Raw genomic sequence first — 15,787 nt, 5'->3', positions numbered from 1 at the left:
TAACAACAACAACAACACCATGTTTTTGCTTTTTATTTATTCACTTTGTTTTTCAAGGATGGGAAAGATCCCAGTACACTTTTGAATAAGAAAACAGTGTGTTCTTTCTCCAATCAAATACATGAAATCAAAATTATATACTAGTGTAGTAGTCACTTTGAGTTACAGAGATGGGCAAGATCCATGTGTACCTGTGAATGAGTGAACAAAGAGTAGTTACTCCCATTCAGGTACATGAAGTCAAGAGTTTACATGTTATTAAAGTATACTTTTTTATTTTTTTAAAACTTTTTATTGTGATTTTTGTGAAATTTTCTAAAGCAGATTCATTTTACATTCAGTAGTTCATGCACGTTTTGTTTTGTAATGCTGCTTGCATTCCCCAGTGGAACAGCCCACCTCCTGCTTCCTCCCTGTGGTCACCCTTCTCTGTGTCCTTCTGGTCTATGCACTCCTGCCTCCCTGCCTTTCTCCCTGTGCAGTCGTTGCCCTTCTGCTGTCCTGTGGTTGATCGTTCTAAGGAGTGCGTCTCCCTAGTGTAGGTGTTCAGCTTGTTAGGCCTGTCCATTGTTAGGCTGAGAGCAAAGCCACAGGAATGAGTTCAGTTCCAGGCCCCAAAGGTGACTCGGGCTGAAGTCTCAGGAATCTTACTAGTCTGTCCAACTAGTAAGCCTGGTGTTTATTTTTTTTATGATTTTGAGTTTTGTTCTACATTTTTTTCCCCACTTTATACAGGATCCCCAATTTCGATTCCTTTCTGAGTGGTTGGCGTTATTGGTAGCCAGGCACCATCTAGTTCTTCTCATCTCAGGGTCATATAGGTTGAGGTTCTCATGGTCCATTAGTCCTTTGGACTAAATGTTCCCATGCATCTTTGGCTTTCTTCACTCTTCTTTGCTCCAGATGAAGAGAGACCAGTTGTTGCCACTTAGATGGTTGCTTGCAAGCTTTTAAGACCCTAGTCGCTACTCACCAATGTAAGGTGTCAAACAGTGTCTTGTGTACTGTGTTGTATGTGTGTTTTATCACATGTGCTTATTTTTTTGGTATGTATGCTTTTGCCTGTTTATTTTTAATGGAATTGTTTTAACTATGTATTTTATGGAAGCTCTGGTGGCGTAGTGCCTAAGGCATTTGACTGCTAACCAGGAGGCTGGCAGTTCAAACCCAACAACCACTTCTCGGAAGGAAGACTGGGCAGTCTATTTCCATAGAGATACTGCCTCGGAAACCCAAGGAGGAGGTCTAACATCAAGGTTTCCACCCACTGATGGTGTTTTGGTTACCTACTGCCACTCTAACAGAAAAACCACAAATACGTGCTTTGAACAAACAGGAGTTTATTTTCTTACGGTCTTGGAGGCTAGAAGTCTGAGTTCAGAGTGCCAGGCTCTAGGGCTGGGTGAAGGCCCCCCTCAATCTTGGGTTTCAGCTCTGCCTCTGGCCCCTGGCCCAGGGGAAAAAAAAAAAGCTGGAGGCTTTTCTTCACCCAGTCAGCTGCTGGCTATAGAGGCTGACAAACTCAAGGCACAGTCCTGATACCACCAAACAACATGGCAGGGCACTAATTCAAGTCAGAAAAAGTCCCAAGATTGGCAGAGCGTGGCAAGCTACTGAACAATGACTTGGTTACATGCAGAGTTCAAGCCTGCCAAAAAACTAGAGACCTTCCTCAAGGTTGCTTCTTATATAGTGGGAGCAGCCCATATCCCTGATACAGCTACTCAGCTGCTCCAGTAGATTCCATCAGGGGGTTGATGACCAGTTTCGCCACGGGCAGTCACTACGTCCAGCTGCCCAGCCACTCCACCGGGCCCAGCCAGGTTGACACGGACACTTGACTCCCACAGATGCTGTTTGCTGATGTCCGTTCTTTCTCACTGCTGTGTGGTAGCTGTTGTATGTTGTATAATTTCCCCGTCTGGTCCGATGTTGATAAACGTTGGGTGTTGTCATGTTCCTGCTCTTTCCCGCAGTGTTGCTGTGGGCCTTCTTGAGCGAGTCCTCGTATGCGTGTGCTTTGCAGGGTTGGCTCCCCGGAGTGGGCCGTGCATGTGTAGTGGGAGGCCAGCTTGTGCCCACAGCCTGCCTGCCAGTGCCCTGCATCCTCACCAGGACGGGGTGCAAAGTAATGTCTCATTGTGCTTTAACTTTCACTTCCCTAAGTACTGATGGGAGGAGTTCTGGTGGCACAGTGGTTAAGCAGTCAGCTGCTAACCAAACGGTTGGCGGTTCGAACCCCTCAGCCACTCCGGGGGAGAAAGATGAGGCTTCGGTGAAGACTTCCAGTCCAGGACACCGTGTGCAACCGTTCCACCGTGTCCTACAGCGGCTCTGTGACTCGGAATCGACTCCATGGCAGTGGGTTTGTTTTTGTGGTTTAGTTACTGGTGAAGTGAAGCACTTTTCCCTAGGCTGCCTGGCCCTTTCTCTTTGTTCTCGTGGGATGCTTTGCCTGTGTTTCTCTGTGAGTTTTTGGTGTGTTTTTCACACTGACTCCAGGCGTTTGTGATATATTCTGGGTCCCTGTCCCATGTTGCATATAAACAGATATGTCTGTCTTCCTGCCATTTGGAGGCTGGTTTTGGGGGAGCTCTGGTAGCGTAGTGCCTAAGGCACCTGGCTGCTAACCAGAAGGCAGGCGGTTCAAATCCATCAGCTACTCCTCAGAAAGAAGATGGGGCAATCTACTTCCGTAGTGATACTGCCTTGGAAACCCAAGGAGGGGTCGCTATGAGTCGGGTCTGACTCGACGGCACGTAACAACAACAACAACAACAGATGAATAGAAATTCTTAGTGTCAAGTAGCTGGTTCTGTGATCTGCCCTCAGTCACCAGACCTTTTGAGGCAGTTAGACATTCTTTCTAACCTCAAGGTTAGATGGGCATCTTGCTAAATATGTTCTGAGAGTTTTCAAGTTTTGCCTTTTGCATTTAGGGCCACAGTCCTTCTGGAGTTTGTGTGCAGTTTGACGCCTTCCTTAAAAGTTTCCCACATGGGTAACCAGTTGACTAGCTGCCATGGCCTGTCCGTCATATTCCGGAGTTCTGTCTACACGTAGGGTGGTTTCTGGGCTTCCTGGTGTACTCCCTGTCCCTCGTGCCAGCTTCATGTCTTGGTGACATAGCTTTGAGGCCTGCTGGGACAGGCCCCTCGCGTCTGGGTCTTGTTTCCTGGTTCTTCATGGCCATTGGCTATCTGTAAATTTAAGAGCAGCTTGTTTTCCTGGGCAGATCTCAGACTCACCATGGTCTGTGGATGGTGTGGACTGCTCTTGCCTTTGTTTAGTTCTAGGATCCTTGTTCAGAAACAATGTTTGTCCCTAAATGTGTGGGACACTTTGTTACATTTATTTATAGCTCTTGGTTTGGAAATGATGTCTTTTTCCTCTTAGTGGGTTATCCAATTATTTATTGCTGGTGTCTAGAGATGCACTTGACTTTTGACCGTTGCTTTTACATCTGGCAGACCTGCTAGCCTCCCTCCTCCGTTCTTACCACTTGTCTGTAGGCTTAGTCGCGCATGAGCAGACGTTCCTGTCATCTGTGAGTCCCGAGCTTTGGGCCTTTCCAGTCTGTATGCAGTTTTCTGTGGTGGTGAAATGCACACAACAACATGTTAGCCAGTCCACCGACCTGTGCACGTGCCCCTTGGCGACACTGATGGCAGCCTTTGGGTGGGGCAGCCTTTCCCAAGTCAGTGCACTGCCATAACTTAGTGCCCTCTAGGCAAGACTCCCCCTCCCCCCCCTCACCCGCCCTTGTCATCACTGAGTGTCTTTGGGTTTGCTTATCCCACGTAAGTGTGGTCATGCAGTTTTTATCCTTGTACCTAAGACCTTTGACTGCTAACCAGAAGATTACCAGTTCAAACCCACCAGCCACTCCAGGGGAAGAAGACGGACAGGGCTTCGGAAACCAATGGGGGTTGCTATGAGTTGGAACCGACTTGACAGCAGTGAATATTTCCAGCAGCGTGATGTTGTCAGGGTCCATCCACGTGGTGGCAGCATCAGGACTTCATTTCTCTCCATGGCCGGGTGACAGTCCCTGGTGTGCACGGACCACGTTGCTACCCTTCATCTGCTCGTGGACAGGTCTGTGCTTCCTGGCTGCTGGCTGCTGTGAGGGGAGCCGTGGGGCACACAGCTCTGTTTGCAGTCCTGCCTTCTCTCCCGGGGATGGAGCTCACATTGAGGTTGCTGGGTCATGTGGTCATTCTGTGTTCAACTCTTGGAGGAGCCTGTTGCCTCGGTGATCACACCATCTCACATTCCCACTGACAGTGGGTGTGGGTTCTGGTTTCTCCACAGTCTCACCAATACGTGTGATTTTCTTTGTTTTTAATCATTGTCCTTGCAGTGGGCTGAGCAAATATCTTACTGTGGTTTTGATTTGCATTTCTCCAATAGAGCTCGGCTGGTGTGGTGGCTAAGACATTTAACTGCTAACCAGAAGGTTGGTGGTTCAAACCTACCAGCTGCTGTGAGAAGGAAGATGGGGCAATCTACTTCCGTAAAGATCTGCCTTGGAAACCCAGTGGGGGTCACTGTGAGTTGGAATAAACTTGATGGCAGTGGGTTTTGTCTCTGGTGGCCTAGTGCCTAAGGCGTTTGACTGCTAACCAGAAGGCTGGTGGTTCAAACCCACCAGCCACTCCTTGGAAGGAAGGTTGGGCAATCTACTTCCGTAGTGGTAATGCCTTGGAAACCCACGGAAGGGTCTCTGGGTCGGTTCCGACTCCACGGCAGTGGGTTTAATAATGTTGAGCTCTGTGTGTGTATTCCTCTTGACCATTGCGTGGTTTGGTTTTGGTTGCTTTCCAAGAGCTCTCTATAAACTATTAGGAACATTAAACCCTTATCAACTAGAATATCTGATATTTTCTTGTGTGCTTTCCTATGTCAAATATTTCCTCCCATTGTAGGGGCTGTCTCTTCACTTTCTTGCTAAGTCCTTTGCTACATGGAAGGCCTAAGGTCTGAGGACATCTGTGTGACCTGTTGGCCTTTTGCTGCCTTGTTCTTGGTGTCATGTCTAAGAGTCTGCTGTTGGCAGCCAGCTCCCGAAACTGCCTGTTTTCTTCTAAGCATTTTGAGTCTTTAGTGCTGACGTTAGGTCACTGATCGGTTTTGTGCTCATGTGTGCGTGTTTTTCTGCATGTGGATACCCCGTTGTCGCAGGACCATGTGTTGTGGACACTGTTCTTTCCCCATGGGGTGGACTTTGCTTCCTTGCTGGCAGCTGGCTACGTGGGTTATTTCTGGACGCCCTTGCTCTGTAGGACTCCTCTTACATTAGTGTAAACACTTACATTTTAATGTAATGAGACCTCTGCTTGCTGGCCTGTCAGGGCACTGCGACCTGAGCGGACACTGGGGGAGGCCGGTGAGCACGCTTGAATGGGGTGCGTGTCGAGTCGCTGACACGGCCTGGTGAGTGTGTTGCTGAGACATGCTGGTGTGTGTGTTATGTGTGAACACGCCCTCCGTAGCTGTCTTGGTGCACTGCTCCTCCTCGGAGCAAGCAGATTTTGTATGATTTATGGTTGACTTTTAATCCACACTCTGGCTTTGGTACGGCCGGCTGCTTGGCTCTCCATCACCAGCTTTTGGAATTCGCACGAGAGGAAAGGCTTGGGGCATCACGTCCAGGAACTGAACTTGTGAATGAAGCTTCTTGCCAGTGCCCGTGTGGCTCTTGGACTGGGAGGGCCGCACATCCCACCGGGCTCCTGAGCAGAACTGTCTGTCTGGCTGCTCCCGTCCCAGGAATTGCCTCTGCAGTGCTTTCTGTGTGGTGAAGCCTGGCCGTTGGTGTGTGTGGTGGGATTCTGACGTTCTCAGAATCCGGAAACCGGAGCCTTGGTTGGTTTCATTGTCAGCGGAGCACAGCTGCAGTTGCACTTTCGACACATCTGGCTTTTTGGTAGCCAGCAGCTCTCGGCTGCCCCTGGGCAGAGTGCTGAAGGTCCTGCGGGGAAGGTTCTGGATCGTGTTTACACCTGAAGTCGGACGAGGCACCCAGCAGGGCCCCTGTCGCCCCCACAAGGGCCTCTGTGGGAGGATGCCTGCGTGGTTCTCGAGACACTGTGGATGTTGACATCTTTCCTTGACCTTTCCTTGACCCTTGGTGCCAGCTATTTTAGGACTGTTGTGGGCGTGGACTTGCAGAGGAGATGTTTGGGGAGGAGCTTCAGTGGGCGCTGCTTTGAATGACTGCCTGCTCCCTAACAAAGAGGAAGGCGGCCACCAGAGCTCTAACAGCCGATAGCCTCCAGTGTGCACTCAGTTCCGGCTGGCTCGGCCTGTGTTCTCACCGAGTGCTCCCTGTACTCAGGGCCCTCACTAGCGGATAATAACAATCATAATTAAGAAACCAAACCAAACCCACTGCCGTAGCATCAGTTCCGACCCACAGATTTGTACACATGCAGGCACAAACCGACACAGACATACACGCATAGACATATACACATACACACATGTACATATCCAGACACACACAGACACAGGTATGAGTACACACCAGGCACACACACAGATGCACAAAAACAGACATACACCCCTAGATTCTCTTCACGCATACATAGGTATGCACACAAACACAGAATATACACAAGGCACACAAACACACATGCATACACACACAGAGATGCAATCATATACACACAGATGCGCACACATGCATGTGCACCCTCACACATACAGACTCTGCCCTGCTGGTGGCCACCCCTGCTGGACCTCAGGTGCATGTACACACACATACATGAATGCACACACACATGTGCACGTACACGTACACGTACACACACACACACCCCTTACCCAGCCACCAGCCACCCCTGCTGGGCCTTGGGTGCATATAAACAACACACAGACACTTTGCCCCGCTGCCCCCCTGCTGGGCCTCTGGTGTGTGCACATGCACGTGCGCGCGCGCGCACACACACACACACGTGCCTGGCCACCAGCCACCCCTGCTGAGCCTCAGATGCACATGCTCATACATGCGTGTGTGCACCCATACTCACACACCCCCGTGGCCAACTGCTAGCCACCCCTGCTGGGCCTCAGGAGCGCACACACGTGCATATGCACACACACACACACCAAGCCTGGCTGCCAGGCGCCCCTCCTGGGCCCCAAGAGTGCGCACACACACACACACACCATGCCCAGCTGCCAGCCACCCCTGCTTGGCCCGAGGAGTGCATACGTGCACACATGCACATGCACACACACACACACACCATGCCCAGCTGCCAGCCACCCCTGCTTGGCCCGAGGAGTGCATACGTGCACACATGCACATGCACACACACACACACACCATGCCCGCCTGCCAGCCACCCCTGCTGGGCCTCGGGCAGGTGCAAATCCATTAGACACAGAGTTTGGCTCAGCCGGAGCTCATAATCTTTTCTGTTTCTCTCTTACTATAAAATGATAATTTCTTGGTCTTCGCTCCTGTTTGGTTTACCTGTATGAACCCCTCACATCCTGATGCATGGCTTGGTGGTCATTTAGCAGCCTTCCAAGGCTGCCGTTAGTGGCAGACCCTCCAGGTGCCTCCTGCTCTGCCTCTCACAGGCCGTGTGATGCCACGTAAGCGTGGGGGCTTTAGTTACCTGTGTCCGCATCCCCGTTACCACAGACCTACAGCTAAAGGCAGCCCACCTTCATGACCACAGTTTCTGTGGTCAGTGTCGGGTGAGTTTCAGTGGCTTCTCTGCTTGGAGCTCACAGAGCTGTCATCAGGGGCTCATCTCCATCCACATGCACAGGGTGGTTTGTGGACATCAGGGGCTGGTGTCTGCTGGACTGAGGGCCCTGGATCCTTGTGAGGCCACCTTCTGTCCCTGCTGCATGGCCTTCTCCTTGTGGCAGCTCCTGGCATGGTCCTCAAAGCCAGCGAATGAGAGCATCTCCTAGCAAGACAGATCCAGCTTTACACTGCGTCATCCTGCAGGTCCTGCCATCTTTGCTGTCTAATCACCACCCTGCCCACACCCCAGGGGAGGGAGCCACACAGCTGTGGACACCAGGAAGTGGGGTCAGGGTCACCCTGGAGTGTGGACCACCTCCGAGACCTCCCATGAGAAGGGGAGGGGGCTGTTGAGGGGCTTACACACAGTGGGAATCCCCAGGTAGTGCAACGAGTGCATGTGCTAAGCAGCCCACTGAAGGGTTGCAGGTTTGAGTTGACCAGAGGTGCCTTGGAGGGAAGGCCTGGTGACCGGCTTCAGAGCCAGGTGTTGCAAACCCTATAGGGCACGCTCATAGCCTCATGTGTACGGGGGTGCGGGGAGTCGGAGTTGACTGAGCAGCGGTTGGTTGTGTAGGCTGTGGTGCGTATGTACCAGATGTAACTGTCACCATGCGCCAGTGTTACCTGGGGCCACCACCGCTGTCGGGCATCCACCCTCTCTCTGTGCCTTGCAGTGGTCTCCGGGGCACTGTGCTCCTTGTCTTTGGTCCTCTGTGCAGACGGCACTACCTGTGGCCCTCAGCCTCTGGCTGCTGTGACAGACCACAAACTAGAGGTTCCAAGCCTGAAACCCTGGAGGCGCTGGGGCGCTCTCTTCACAGGCTCTTGGGGAGGCTCCTTCTTTCCCACCTGCTGTTGGCCCCAGGACGCCTTGGCTTGTGGCTCTGTTTTCACGTGGTGGCTCCCTCTGGGTCCTGCCTGGGTGTCTCCCCTCTTCTCCAGACCAGCGTTCAGAGCCCCTGTGCGACGCACATTCTTTAGTCTGAACTCATGTCTCCCTAACCAACAGCGTCCGCCCGGGTGATTTTTCCAACCAATCCCATTGTTCTGGTTCCTTAGTGCCCCTCTGACAGGAATATACCACAAATGGGAGGCTTGAAGAAACAGTTTATTCTCTTAAAGTTTGGAGCTTTTAAGTCCAAGTTCAAAGTGCCAGGCTCCAGGGCCTGGGTGAAAGCCCCTCAGCCTTGGGCTTCAGCTCTGCCCACTGGAGCTAGAGGCTTTTCTTCACTCAGACAGCTACTAACTGCTGGGACTGACAAGCCCAAGGTTGACAAGCAAAAAGGCACAGTCCCGATGTTACCAAACCACATGGCAGGCCATGAATTCAAGTCCATTGAAAGTCCCAAGGTCGGCAGAGCATGGCAGGCTGCTGAACGGTGTCACGGATACATGCAGGGTTCAAGCATGCCATAAGCTAGAGACTGTTCCCTAAGGCTTCTCCTTATATACAGGAAGCAGACCACATCCCTAAGGTACTCAGCTGCTCACAGTAGATTCCGCCATGGAGTTGATTACCAGTCTCATTATGGGGAATACTACATCCATCTGCCCAGCCACTCAACCAGGCCCAGCCAAGTTGACATACAAACTGAACTACCACAGCCATGTTCACAGGTGCTGGGGATCAGAACTTGAACCCATCTCTTTTGGGCTTGCCTCAAGCTCTCACAGCCTGGCTGATGCCCCCTCAGCCCTCCTTGGCCCCCCATCTCTGTGGTCTCCCACAGAGCTCGCCTTCTCCGCTGCACTGTGCCCTTTCCCCGTGATGCTATGTGGATTGTGGCAACTCGTGTTCCTGCTCTGCGCGCAGCCTGAGCCCACCACCCTGTGTTCCCGGATGCTGCCTCTGATGTAGTGGTGTGTGTACATGGGCAGTGCGAGAGCTCAGGAGGTGACCTCAGATGGCGTTGCTGGGGCAGATGGACCCCTGTCCCAACTCCATGTTCCATAGCTATGCACCGGGCTGACCTCTCAGCTGGTCCCGGGTCCTTGGAGTGACTGTGAGCAAGAGGTGTGAACGTGCACTATGAGGCCTCACGTCTGGGTCACTGGGACCAAGGGGTTCACCCAGTGGGTGGCATCTCCGTGTAGGATCGAGTCTGCCCATGGGGCGAGTGCACCCTCGGGGGCTCCTGACACCAGCGCTTTCTGCTCACTTGTGCTCTGCTCGGCCAAGTCCCAGCCTGTCTGCCGCCTTTGCCTCCATGTTGCAAACCCTTCGTTCCCTGCAGCCCAGCCCAGCCTTCCCCTCTTGCCGACCCGCTCTGGCCACGTCACACTCCTCCTGGTCCCTCCCTGGGGCCCTGGAGGAGGCTTCCCTGCACTCAGTCCAGGGACCCATCGCCAGGGCCCTCCGTCCCCCTGCGTGTCTCCCACTCCTCTGCCCTGTCCCGTGGCCCTGCCTCTGCCCCCAGCTTACGGATGACACGTGACCTTTCCCAGCCGTGCCTGTGTCTGCGCCTTGGGGCCTGTCATGCACAGGGCCTGTGTTGGTGTGGCTGCTGCATTTTGGAGCCCTGGCCATGAGGCAGGGTGGTCAGGCTTCCATTCCTCCCCGTGGCCCTGCCCTGCTCAAACAGGCCACCTGCAAGGTTGCTCCACTTGGGGGGCTGTCAGTCCTTCTAGGCCGGCAGTACCACACGCCCTTGGGTGCTGCTTGCCTCGTTTCTGTTCATAAGAGATAGTGAGACTGGGCCATGGTGTTGAGTGATTCTGATGTTGGATCTTTTTTTAACTATTCAGCACTCTCTGTTGACTTAAAATGACAAACGTGTATGACTGTAATGCGTGTGGTGTGCCGCTCACTCACCAGGCGTCCGCTGGGGCCTGCTGTATGGCAGGAGCTGTGCCAGCGAAGGGCCTGAATGAGAGGTGCTTTCTGGTGGTGCGTTTGGAGTGACCACAGTGATCGGGGCTTGGGGGGCTCAGGGGCTTGGATTGCATGGCTGGTTTTGCCTCCATCATCTTGTGCCCTGAGTGAGGGCCCTCACCTCTCTGGTTCCGTGGTCCTCATTCATAAATGCCAGGCTTGATGCTGACTTGGGGTCTAGACCACTAGACCAGTGATGTTCAGGAAAGTGGGCAGCACAGGAAGGGACCGACTTCCTGTGGAATAGGTGCAGTTGGCCTTACAGGTCTGCTCTGTTTGGAAATGTCATTCCTCGTTGGTTGTCATGTCCATCCATCAAGGCTTTATTGAGTGTCTGCTAGTGCCCGTCCTGGGACAGCAGCAGTCTGCTCGGGACCCACAGGCAGGTGGGAGCAGGTGGGAGTGAGTCAGGGACAGGTCAGCTAAGGCTCTACCACAGCCGTTTGTCACGGGGAGCGGAGAGGACGGGAGACTCACCGAGCGGGAAGTGGGTGGCTCCACTAGAAAGGGAGCAGGGAAGGGGAGACGCCAGCCGCGTCGTCGCTGGGAGACCAGTGCAGGGTGTGGCCCTTGAGAGCCAGGTGAGTGGAGGCTCTTCCGAGAGAGGCCCTTCCTGTGCAGGCTGTTGACGGGGACAAGGGCAGCCTGCAGAGTTGAGGGCTGCTTGAGCTCAGTGTGGCCAGAATTTGGGTGTCTGTGGGGCAGGGCCTCCCAGGGGCTGGGCCCAGGGGAAGCACCTGCGTTGCACTGTGACCTCTAGACTTGATCTTGTGGGAAATATGGAGCAAATGTGAAGGTCCCCAAGCCACGTGTGTCTGTGTGTGTGCTTGTGTGGTCCAAGGTGGTGGGGTTGTGGTGCACCTTGGGAAAATCCCTCTTGAGAGTAAAGATGGAAAAGAGAGGATGGGTGTGAGGAGTGATGAAAGGCTGGAATCTGTTGAATGTGAGTGTTGTAATTAAAGAGAGGAGGCTAGGTAACTCCCACATTTATCACCTGGGCCACCGAATGGCTGGTGAGGTTTTTTTTGTCTTCTTGGATTGGGGTAGCTTCCAAAGAATTTTTTAAAAATGTACTATATGAAGGCTATTCAGAGTATGCATGCAGCCAGTCAGCCAGCTACCCACCCACTAATCCATCCATCCATCTACCCATCCATTCACTCACCCACGCCTCCCACCCACTCATCCATCCATCCATCCATCCATCCACTCACCCGCCCTGCCCACCCACTCATCCAGCCAGCCAGCTACCCACCCACCCATCCACCCTTCACACCTGTCTACCCTTCCCACTCACTCACTCATCCATCCATCCATCCATCCATCCATCAGCCATCTATCAGCCATCCATCCACTCACCCACCCCTCGCATCCACTCATCCATCCATCTAGCCAGCCAACCACCCATCCACCCACCTCCTCATCTATCCAGCCACCTACTCATCCACCCTCCCAGTCACTCATCCAGCCAGACAGCCATGCACCCACACACTAATCCATCCATCTATCCATCCATCCATTCGTCAGCTCATCCACCCCTCCTACCCACTCAGCCAGCCAGCCCCCATCCACCCTTCCCATCCACCCATCCTTCCCACCCATCCACCCACCCACTCACCCACTAATCCATCCATCCACCCATCCATCCATCCGTCCACTCACCCACCCTATCCACTCATACAGCCGGCCATCTACCCACCCATCCCCCCTTCCCATCCACCCACTTGTCCATCCATCCTTCTATCTGGCCAGACATCTACTGACCCACCTCTTGTGCCCACTCATCCATCCATCCATTCATCCTATCCACCCACCCACCCACCCACCTACCCACCCATCTACCCACCCACTCATCCATCCAACCATCCACTCAACCACCCCTCGCACCCGCTTATCCATTCATCCATGCATCAACGTCTCTAACCACCTACCTACTCACCTATCCATTTATCCATCCAGCCCTCCCACCTATCTACCCACGCACTCATCCACTCACCTACCCACCCATCTATCTGTCCACACATCCAAACACCCACCTACCCATCCATGTCTCTGTCCACCTACCTACCCATCCACCCATCTGTCCATCCACCCCTCTCACCCATCCAACCACCCATCTACCCACCCACTCATCCATCCATTCACCTGCCCATCTACCCATCTATCCACACATCCAAAAATACCCATCCACCTACCCACCTGTTCATCCACCCACTTAGCCATTGATCTATCCATTCACTCAGCTCTGAGGAGTATTCACTGAGAGGCCAGATATGCTAAGCTGCCTGACAGAGCCCTGGAGATCTGTGCACAGTAGTTCCCAAGGCTGGAGGGGCAAGAAGTGTCATCTGTGAGAGCCAGCTCACATGGGAGCCACGGGTCCAGGGCTGGGGAAACAGTTCATGTCACTTGTGAGTCAGGAAAAAATCAAGATCATTTGAGTTCAACCAGTAACTTTCACAACAGTTGATACCTGTTTATATTTCAACGTTAAATACAGTGAAGAATATTGTTATTTAAGCGGAGCTCTGATGGCATAGTGCCTAAGGCATTAGACTGCTAACTAGAAGGCTGGTGATTCAAACCCACCAGCCACTCCTTGGAAGAAAGTTTGGGCAATCTACTTCTGTAGCGATACTGCCTCAGAAACCCAAGGAGGGGTCACTATGAGTCAGGTCCAACTCAAGGGCACATAACAATAACAACACATATTTTAAGTAAAAGAATGAACATAATTTAATGTTTCCTCTGTGCTCACTTATGGACTCATTCCCTGTTCAATTTTCTTTCAGATTTTTGAAAGGATATTATTTATATGGGCAATTCGTCACCCTGCCAGTGGCTATGTCCAGGGGATAAACGACCTTGTCACTCCTTTCTTCGTGGTCTTCATCTGTGAACACATAGGTAAGATCATATTGTGATACTTAGAAAAAAAGAACTCCATGGACCCCTGCTGTACTCTGCAGAATTGCTGTGGGTGCTTTTGAGCCAGTTCTGACCCACAGTGACCCTAGAGGACCAGGTACAACCACCCCACAGGGTTTCCAAGGCTGTATGTTGATGCCGATGTACCGTGACCTGCAGGACCAGGTAGAACCGTCCCACGGGGTTTCCGAGCTGTCAGTCTTCCCAGGAGCGGATGCCAGGTGTTAATACCAGTGTTCAAAGTTGCTGTCAAGGTTAGAGTTGATGCTGTGAATGCCGACTAATTCACAGACAGTAACCGTTTCCTCAGTGATGCCAGCTTTAAGAAACTGCGTTGGACCCATGTCCTCAACCCCGGCAGGTGTTTTGATGACTGGCCTCTTCTCTCCAGTGGTGTTTGGAGAGACAGAGCCCCTGTCTGGGCAGTGTGGTTTACACGTACAGCCGTCAGAGCCAGCTGTAACGGTGTGGACTGGACAGATCAGGCTACGATGGTAGGACGCTGGTACGGTGCTGCGTGTGCATGCCGACCAGCGCAGCTTCTCCACTGTGTTTCTGCGGCGTTTCGTCACGTTCTGACGTTTGATACACAAGCATCCCTGTTCCGTGGGAACACGAGCTGCGTGCGGGTGACCCCTTGGGTGGAGTTGAGGTTGGGCTGTTTCTCCTCAGGCCCGTCTGCTCGTCCTTCTGCCGCCAGGGCAGCAGCCGCACCAGAGCTGTGTCTGTTTGGAGTGAGATTTGCGTTTGTGTTTTTAATGATGAGAATGTAAGTGAGGTATCTGTGTTTCCATTCACTTCTGAGTAAGAAGTGAGCAGATTTTCACTTGTCTTGACACACCCCTTCCGTGCTTGGCACCTGCTTGTTCTCACTGGATTGTGTTGTCAGCTGTTTCAGTGTCTGGTCTGTGTGGGTTCCCCTCATTGTCCTGATCTGGAGATGAGATGTAACTGGGGGAAGAGGATCCCTGAGGATGAGAATGTGCCCAGTGCTGGACGTCACAGGGGCCGCTTCCCAAGGATGCTGTCGCTGGCACTTCCCCAGGAGGAGTGCGGCCACTGCCGCCACCGTCTCTCAGGGAAGGGAGGCCACACGAGCACTCGTGCCTTCCCGCCTCCTCCTCGTTGATTTGACAGCTAATGAAAATGTTCTTAATGGTCCTAGAACAGTAGGGCCTCGGTCAGGGGACTTCGGAGCTGCTAATTGAAAGAAGTTCAGCCGAGATGTGATTAGAGAATTGATATTCCCTGTTAAACAGACCATTTAATTAATGTGGTAAATAAGTTTGTCTTAAGTACTTTACCACCAACTTACATTGTAAGACCCGAGTGATTCTTAATGCATTGCCTGCATGATCAGTAGGCGAGGCTAAAGGGACAGCCCTGTGGTGTTAACTGTCGAGAAGAAAAAAAGCAGAGAAGGTGGCAGTGGAGTGCTCTGTAGTAGTGTCTTCAGATTGGCTCAGAGACTCTCTGCTGTTTCCCTGGGCACATGTGCACACACACATGCACGTGCAGGCAGACCCATGCACACAAGAACATGCATATACATGCACATACACATGAGAACATGCATATACATGCACATGCACACATATACTTATGGACACGAGCACAGACACATGCACACACAGGAATGCACATGAGAACACACATATACACACATGCATACATACATGGACAGATGCACCCACTCATGTGTGCATGCTTGCACATACTGCATACAGAGAACATGCATATACACACTCATACACACATACACAGGCACACAGACCCACTCGAATGTGCATGCATGCCTATGCACACAAGAACAGAAACCCATGCACATGTGAGAACACACATTTACATGCACACAGACACACACACACACACACATACGCAAACATCAAGAATACATATACAAGACTTCTGGTTAGATGCCACAATAGTCAGACAGGCTACATAGACCCTCTTCAACAAAGAAAAGAGAAACCTACTGACACAGATACAGAAGATAATCCTGGAGCCCTGAGCTTTGAAAGGAAGGACACAGAACTAACTAGTATAAGAACCTAGGAGCTCTGGTAGCATAGTGCCTAAGACACTTGACTATTAACCAGAAGGGTGGTGGTTCAAATGCACCAGCCACTCCTTGGAAGGAAGGTTGGGCAATCTACTTCCGTAGTGATACCGCTGCAGAAACCCAAGGAGGGGTCACTATGAGTCAGGTCTGACTC

At 52.2% G+C, this 15,787-nt stretch overlaps 1 protein-coding gene across 1 annotated transcript in view; it reads left to right on the top strand.

Annotated features, from left to right (window-relative positions):
- TBC1D22A (TBC1 domain family member 22A) overlaps positions 1 to 15,787 on the top strand; it is a 390,269-nt gene that overhangs the window by 152,397 nt on the left and 222,085 nt on the right. Inside the window, exon 8 of the mRNA XM_042783023.1 lies at positions 13,436 to 13,550. Within this exon, the coding sequence (XP_042638957.1) occupies positions 13,436 to 13,550 (115 nt within the window). The remainder of the gene's footprint in view (positions 1 to 13,435; positions 13,551 to 15,787) is intronic.

The sequence above is a fragment of the Orycteropus afer genome, unplaced genomic scaffold (assembly GCF_000298275.1).
Source record: "Orycteropus afer afer isolate SDZICR_OR568_19922 unplaced genomic scaffold, OryAfe1.0 scaffold00587, whole genome shotgun sequence".
Taxonomy (NCBI): Eukaryota; Metazoa; Chordata; class Mammalia; order Tubulidentata; family Orycteropodidae; genus Orycteropus; species Orycteropus afer.
The sequence above is the reverse complement of the archived record's forward strand: the minus strand, read 5'-3'. Positions and strand labels throughout refer to the sequence as shown.